This window comes from Zonotrichia albicollis, chromosome 2 (genome assembly GCF_047830755.1).
Source record: "Zonotrichia albicollis isolate bZonAlb1 chromosome 2, bZonAlb1.hap1, whole genome shotgun sequence".
NCBI lineage: Eukaryota > Metazoa > Chordata > Aves > Passeriformes > Passerellidae > Zonotrichia > Zonotrichia albicollis.
Window position 1 is genome coordinate 103133212 of NC_133820.1, and position 7571 is coordinate 103140782.

Consider the following 7571-nt stretch of genomic DNA (forward strand, 5'->3'; position numbering starts at 1 on the left):
GGAGGGGCTCGGGAAGCGGCGGTTCTGCCGCGCCCGCGCCACCACCATCACCAGTAGCGGCAGTAGCAGCAGGAGGAGCGGCAGCGGCGCGATGGGGTAGCGGCGGCGATGGCGGAGCCGGCGGAGCTGCAGCAGGAGTCAGTGGTGCGGTTCCTGGCGGCGCGGGGCGGGCGGGCGCGGAACGCGGAGCTGCTGGAGCATTTCCGGGACTGGCTGAACCCCGCGGAGCCCTCCCGCCGCGCCGCCGCCCGGCATCGCTTCAAGGAGCTGGTCAACGCAGTGGCCACGGTGCGCCAGGAGCCCGGCACCGGCGTCAAGTACGTGCACCTCCGCCGCCGGTACTGCGCCCCCGAGCCCCCCGCCGCCGTCCACCTGACCCCCGGGGAGCAGGAGCCGGCGGCGGAGAACAGCGCGAAGCAGCCGAGCCCGCCGCCCTCCCCACGGGCAGGGGCTGAGGAGACCCCGCCGGCAACAGGCGAGGATGCCGGCAGCAGCCCGCAGCCCCCGGGGCACCGGGGCGAGCCGCCCCGACCGAGCCCGGCGGTGGCTGGAGGCCAGCGGAGGGGCTCCCGGCGGGGGCCCCCGCCCGGGCGCGGCGAAGGGGGCGGCGGCGAGGAGACCGCGATAGCGACGGGCCCGGGGCGGCCCCCGGCGACGGACGAGGCGGGGGCGGCAGAGGGAGCGCCCGGGGCGGCGGCGCAGGGCGGCGGCCGGCGGAGCCTGCGGGAGGCGGCGCGAGGCAGCTCCCCGCAGCTGAAGCGCGGCGCCCTTCCCGGCGGGGGCCGCGGCCGCGACTCGGACAGCGCCTCGGTGGCCTCGTCCTCCGCCGAGGAAGAGGGGAGCACCACCGGCTCCGTGGCGCTGGACCCTCTGGAGCACGCCTGGATGCTGTCGGCCTCGGACGGGCGGTGGGAAAGCCTGGAGGGGCTGCTGAGCTGCGAGCCGGCGCTGCTCTGCAAGCGGGACTTTATCACCGGCTTCACAGTGCTACACTGGGCCGCCAAGCACGGGCGGCACGAGCTGCTGGCCACGCTGGTCAACTTCGCCCATCGGCACGGGCTGCCCGTGGACATCAACGCCCGCACGAGCGGCGGGCACACGGCGCTGCACATCGCCGCCATGCACGGCCACGCCGAGGTCGTCAAGCTGCTCGTGGGAGCTTACGACGCCGACGTGGACATCCGCGACTACAGCGGGCGCAAGGCCGCGCAGTACCTGCAGCAGGGCACCTCGGGGGACATGCGGAACCTCGTGGGGGCCCTGGAGGAGGAGGAGGAGGAGGAGGAAGGGAATGCTGGCAATGGGAGCGGGCGCTGGAGGCTCTCCAAGGTGTTGCCATCTAATCTCATGAACTACCGGCTCTCCCACCACCATCACGGCGCTGGGGAGGAAGCTGAAGGTACGGATGGGGCAGCGGTGCCGGGCAAAGGCAAGGAGATGACCAGGAAAGCCTCTGGCAGCGGACGGATGAAGCCTCGGCTTAATAAGATCCGCTTCAGGACTCAGATCATCCACAACACGCCCTCATTTCGTGGTGACGCTGAGGAGGAAGAGCATGAGGAGAAATCCCTGAAATCGTCATTCAAGCTCAGGCCAAAGTCCAATGTGTTTGGATAAGGCCAGGGAGCAGGAGGTCTGGGAGGTGGATGCACGGACCAAAGTGCCCTCAGGTGTAGCACAGAAGGTGAGGCAGGTACAAGTCTGCACTCGTGGACTCTGGCCAGAAGGGTCCTGAGTATCTCGCTTTAACTCCCAGTTCGGTGCGGTCAGTGAGCCCAGCAGGGCTCGGGGAGCTCACAGCTCCTGGGAGCAGCTGCTCCAGCCGGGCCCACAGAGCTGAAATTGGAGGCAGTGGGTGGGTTGAGAAACACTGGGGTGTTTAAAAGCTGTGCTCCTTTCTCTCTAAAAGCAGGCTTTGGGATCGTAAACCTGTGTTAGTGGATCTACTAGGATTAGTGAAGTGAGTGGGGGAAAGAAAAGTGCAAATGCTTTACTCTTATGCTATCAACTGGTACTATAAACTATCAGCAAACAACTTGCTATGGCAGAAGAACACCTCAGTAATATACAAGTATACCTTAAGTTTCTCTTTAACAGCAATACCACCTGGCACAGTGTGGAGTTGGGTACACAAAATGAGATGGTACAGAATGGTTTCCTGTCAGAATCCAAGCTTCAATCCATCAAAGAGTTGAGCCTGTGTTGACTTTATGCATTGGAAGTTGCTTGATTTGACATCATGAATACATTATTTTTAAAAATAATAATCCATTGCACTGCAAACAATGAATAAAGTTAACCATGTGCAGAAGTCTTTGCTGTCTGAGGTACTACTGAACTTGCTTATTGCTGTTGGAATACTAATACAAGATAATAGAAGCAAAGAGTTTTTATATATATTTGTATCTTATGTTTTGTCTTAGGCAAAGCAATTTTATTTTGATCACTGTGAATTCTCAAGTGCCAGACCTAGCGCAGTTCCAGTTATTAAGTCTGGTCAATTCTTGTTGATGTCCTTTGTGTAACTCACTGCATTTAAATTCAGAAAATTGTGTTGTATGTGTTACCTGTGAAAGTCGTTCTCTTAGAATAAAAGAGCACAGACACCATTGCATGAAATCTTCATGAAACTCTAATATGGTTCTGTAATGTAATAGCTACAGGTCTGTGTTCGCTGGTAACTCATGTGCCAATCCCATCAACTCACACTGTGCGGAAATAGACAAAAAAGGGGAAGAAAACAAAAAAAAAGGAAGGTGTGTGAATTCATGCGTAGGGTGAAAAACTAGAACTCCAAAACCCAATCCCTATTTATCATTCTGAACGAAGCAGCATAATGACATATTCTAGTTAAGTGGTGGCAGTGGTGTTTGAGTTCTGTTAAACCTAGATTTCTAGAGAAGTGATAGCCGAGGCTTTGAACTGTTGTTTGACAGCCTAGTAAGTCTTAATCTGATTGCCGAGCCTATCCATCTGCTAAAGCTTTCGGAAACCTTGAATCTTGTTTCTCTGCTTTAAAGGTAGCAGTTCCAGTGAAACCTAGGAGGCAGATTTATATCCATATCCAGCTTTCCTTAAGAGCTGAGGTACTGAGCTGACCCTGGATCCTGAATGCTGCTCAGTGTGGCAGCTCATCTGTGTTTAGTGGTTAAAGTATGGCCAGTTTCAATGCAGCATCTGTCAAAGCACGTTCCGAGTTGGCTTTCTTAAGATGCATGTGCGTGCCTGGCCTGTAGCTAACCAAAAGTAGATAGGCTTTGACATGTTAAAATCCAAATTTGAAACACTGATTAAATGCATGCCACAAGCTGTAGAACACCTCACAGGAAAACTGCTGCTGGGAGTGTGCACTTTTGAGATAACAGCCAGGTCTCTGTGGCTGTTGCTAGTGACTTATTTCTTGTAGCGACGGGAAGGAAGTGCTACTGGTGCATTGGCATCAGACTTTCCATGCAGATAAACAACCAGTTGCTGCACTTCATGTCAAGATCTAATAAATGACAGTGTTTGCACAGGCATGCAAGTGACACTTCACTATTTCTGGAAAAAGCTGCGTTAAAAATAATATAGAACCTCTGCATAGGTGCTGGTCATTACTTCTGTGCAAAAAGATTAGAAATTATAGAGAGGTTCAGCTTTAGTTTACAATTTATAAGCTATAATGTTATAGATTTCATGTGCCTTCATTTTGGGTTTTTTGCCTCAAATGCAATGGAGAAGATCAGTCTTGCAAAGCGCTTTTTCTTTGTCTGTGGAATGGGACCAGAAATTTTCCCTCAGTCCTCCCTGTTTAAGCTGTACACCTGTACAGTGGGGTGTCTGAAACAGGGAAGATTAATCATACATATGATGCTGTAGAGCTAATTCTGTTGTAACAGAAAAGATAATTAGATGCCTAAGCCTTAAACTTTCCTCTGCAAGATAAATAGGTTTTTAGACTTCTGTAGGAGGGAAGTTTTCTGACTGAACACTTGGAACATGAGTATTCTTCAGTACGGGCACATCTGAATTGACCACATATTCCATGCAACTACTGATGTCCAAACCTTATTAAAGTTGTTTTCTGCTTTGAGAGTTTATGGTTCTTTCATGCAGGCTGATGGGTGAAGTGTTTCTCTCTTCACATGCGAATAGCAAAGAATTGCACAAAAATGCCAAGTCTTAGACAACTATTGGGTTACAGGGAAATAATTTTAGGGTTTTGAATAGAGCATACCTTGGATTTTAGGAGATTAACTGGAATGTAATGTTACATAATACAGTAGAACTTTGCAGATTATTAAGGGAACTTGAAAAATGGTCAAAAGATGCCTCATTTATATAATTATTTGAAGTATCAAGGTGAAATTGCTGGTCCACTGATACTGTTAACTGTCAGTTAATGAAATTTCACCATAATGATCCAAAGGTCTTTGCAAGGTGGGGTGCAACAGAGCAAATATCTCTTTTGGTGTTTGAAATGTACGAAAGAATGGCTGGATAACCACTCATGTCTCTCTGCGCTATGGGAATAAAGCACTTTGATTTCACATTATGACTTGTCACATTCCACATGGTTACTTTTTGTAATATGACCTAAAACTTAATGGTTTCTTTTTTTTTTAGGTAGGGAAGACTTGATGCCCTATTTCAGTATATTTGCAGTCTAAAGGTATGCTTGAGTCAAATATTTTGGATACATTGCCTAGAAAGATGTGACTGAAATGTGACTGAAATAAAGTTGTATGGTACAGAAAACTGGAGCACTTACTGGTATCTTTTTAATGGTTTGTCTGAAGTTACTGAATGTGTTTGTTCACTTTTTATGATGGTGTGTAAGGCAGAAAGACTGTAATGTAACATGTGGTATCTTTTTTTGTACTTTATGTTCAAGAAATTTTAGAGGCCTGGAAGCCTGTTGGGTTTTATTAATACACTCTTTATGGTTGTCTCTCTGAATGATTATGAGTTGAGAATCTGTAAGCTTTAGTTTTATGAAATAAAAAGAGCTCATGAATGCTCTGAATTGGCTCCTGTATGCTGCATACTTAGGTGCATACTGGTGTTAAAACTGTATACTGGTTTGTGTTGGTTTTTTTTTTCATTATCAGGATGTTTGATGCTGTCTAGCACTCAAGCAGTAAGACATGGAAAAATACAGCAAAGTTGTTTGCAAGACAGTAACATTTTTCTTTGGCGGCTACTTTCTAATAACTCATGTCAATATAAATGAAGAGGCAACAATTTTTGTTGTAGACAAATATGTCTGAGAAGGGCCTGGGAGAGTGGCATTGCTTAACTTAAAATAGTATACTGACCTTATTTCTGTGCAGCTTAATATCTCTGACTCTGGAAAGACTAATACTAGTTTTAGTCACTGTGTAAAGGTCAACACCTAATTAAAAAGGGTTTAGGATTAAGGTATTTTGTAATGTGTCTTAACTACAGCTGATGGCTACTGTAAAGGGAAGTTTCATCAGCAAGCTAGACTCTGGGATTTTGAGGTATCTAAAAATTCTTTGAAGCTGTTGCCTCACCAGAAGATAGGTTAAAACCTCATGTGGCCAGTATCTCCTAAGAGACATCCAGATTTTTGCTTAAACTGAAAAAAGTCTCAGCTGTTACCATGCTTGTGAATCAGGATGCATGCAGCTCCAAGCCAAGCAACCCTGAATCAGTAGTATGGTGACACAAGTGAGAGAAGAAGGGAGGAGGAAGTGTTCTTGGGAACTTAGGAGAGAGCAGAGGCATGTGAAAGCAGCTGAGGTTATGGGGGAAGTAGAGAACTTGGTAGAAGAGCAATCTCCATGAGGCTTGCTGGTCATGCAATGGCTTGACTAGTTCTTTAGAAAATTGTATCTAAACATGCATCCCTTCCTAAAGAGTAATAGTTGACAGAGATGGCTTGCTTAGAGCTCTTAACATAAATTAATGTCTGATGCTAAATATTTGAGTTGGCCCTCTTACCAGCATTTCTTTGTGTGACTAGTACTGTATGCAAAAGCACAAACAACTCTTCTATTGAGTGTAGCTACAGCTGTTGCAGCATAGTCCTGGTACATCAGAATGGCCCAACTTAACTTCAGGCCTCTCACTGGAAGAGAAGCTGTTCATCATTGCATTACTAACTTATTTTCCATCAGCTAGAAAGGAGGGCTAAGGAGATTACTGTCCTGACTTAATACACCTTCAGTTACATAGAATGCATATGAACCTGAAGGCAATAGGCTAAACATCAGAAACTTCATCCAGAAAAAAGTAGTTATGTATTTTGTTTCCATCTTGTTGGCATTGAAGAAAAAAAAAAGGTACATGCTTTCATTTTTTTATGTCCTCATCTGAGTGTGCAAAGGAAGAAGTCTGAGATTAATAGAAGGGATTAGGAGAGGGCTAGCTTTTTAGTTTGTGCTAAACTGTGAACAGTTTGACAGAAAAAATGAAACATTAATTCCTAGTTTTGTTATAATGAAATATCATTTTACAGCTGTTCCACAATTTATCTTGTATGATTTTTCAGTTTAGCCAAATTCAGTGTTGTCGTGTCCTAATGTGCACTCATTGTTGGAAAAACTGAGCCAACCTACCAGGTTTTGTGTCTGCTTTTAATAAAACTGTGTTACAAGTTAGGTAGTTCATCTCCTGTGGTAAAACCTTGAAGAAACCATATTCTGAGACTCACAAGGAGTGAAGCTCTAAGTGGCACATGAGATAGCAGGTAATGCTCAGGTCAAGGTGCAAAAGCATTGAGTGTTCCTTCAGCTAGACCAGCCATGCCAAATGAGCCATTGTAGTGCATTTAGGTGTACCTGCCCTTCTGCACGGAGAGCTGTAAACTGCCCCCTCCCCTGGGGGCAAGTCACATTAGCCAATTTTAACCTGCCCTTGTTTCATTAAGCAGCATTTGGCAAACCCTCAGTGGGACTGGCCAGAGTGACAGAAGTGAGCAGATCCCTGTCCATGCGTGGCTCTGCATCAGTGCAGGTAAATGATTGCAGCTGGCTGCTATCAGTCTAAAGCAGAAAGCCTGTAGAATGTATCCTTGCATCAACCCTTGGCCATGAAAAGAGACTTTGTAAACCTAATCTCAAATGCTACTAACTACCAGAATAATTCAGTCATGTGGGCTGTATCTGGGCATTTCCTCACTCAGTACTTCTCTGCTGAAGCCAGAAGCCTTTCACTTTTTCTGGCTGGCTGTTGAGGTGTCCCAGTTATTTCACTTTGGAATTCCTTAAGAGTGCCTGAGAAAGTGGTAGTAGGGTGGGCATAAATAACAGACGTCTTTTTTAAAGTTGGGTGGGGTGATGGTAGTTTGGGTGGAAGGGGTGACTATTCTGGAAGTGTGTTGGGGGTTTTTCTTTTAAAAAAGAGATAAAGTATGTCTGCAATATATGTTGAGGTACGGAAATCCCCTGGGACATTTCATACTAAAGAGGTGCTGTCTCTTTTACTGCTTTAAATACAGAGACAAATTAACTGTACAGACTTAGGAAGATGTCTCTGTTCACTGGACATACACTTGGACGATATAAAGCATCCAAGTACCAGAAAACATGTTTGTAACACTTGAATATATAAGGACAGCTATATTT

At 46.8% G+C, this 7571-nt stretch overlaps 1 protein-coding gene across 1 annotated transcript; it reads left to right on the plus strand.

The window, feature by feature from the left end:
* Nucleotides 1-108: 108 nt before the first annotated feature.
* SOWAHC (sosondowah ankyrin repeat domain family member C) lies at nucleotides 109-4742 on the plus strand. The gene has a single exon (XM_005488030.4). It carries the CDS (start codon nucleotides 109-111, stop codon nucleotides 1615-1617), a length of 1509 nt encoding a protein of 502 aa, XP_005488087.2. The 3' UTR covers nucleotides 1618-4742.
* Nucleotides 4743-7571: the final 2829 nt, after the last annotated feature.

What these genes read in the sequence shown, in the direction of transcription:
- SOWAHC (XM_005488030.4), top strand. Translation starts at nt 109, where the DNA reads ATGGCGGAGCCGGCGGAGCTGCAGCAGGAGTCAGTGGTGCGGTTCCTG.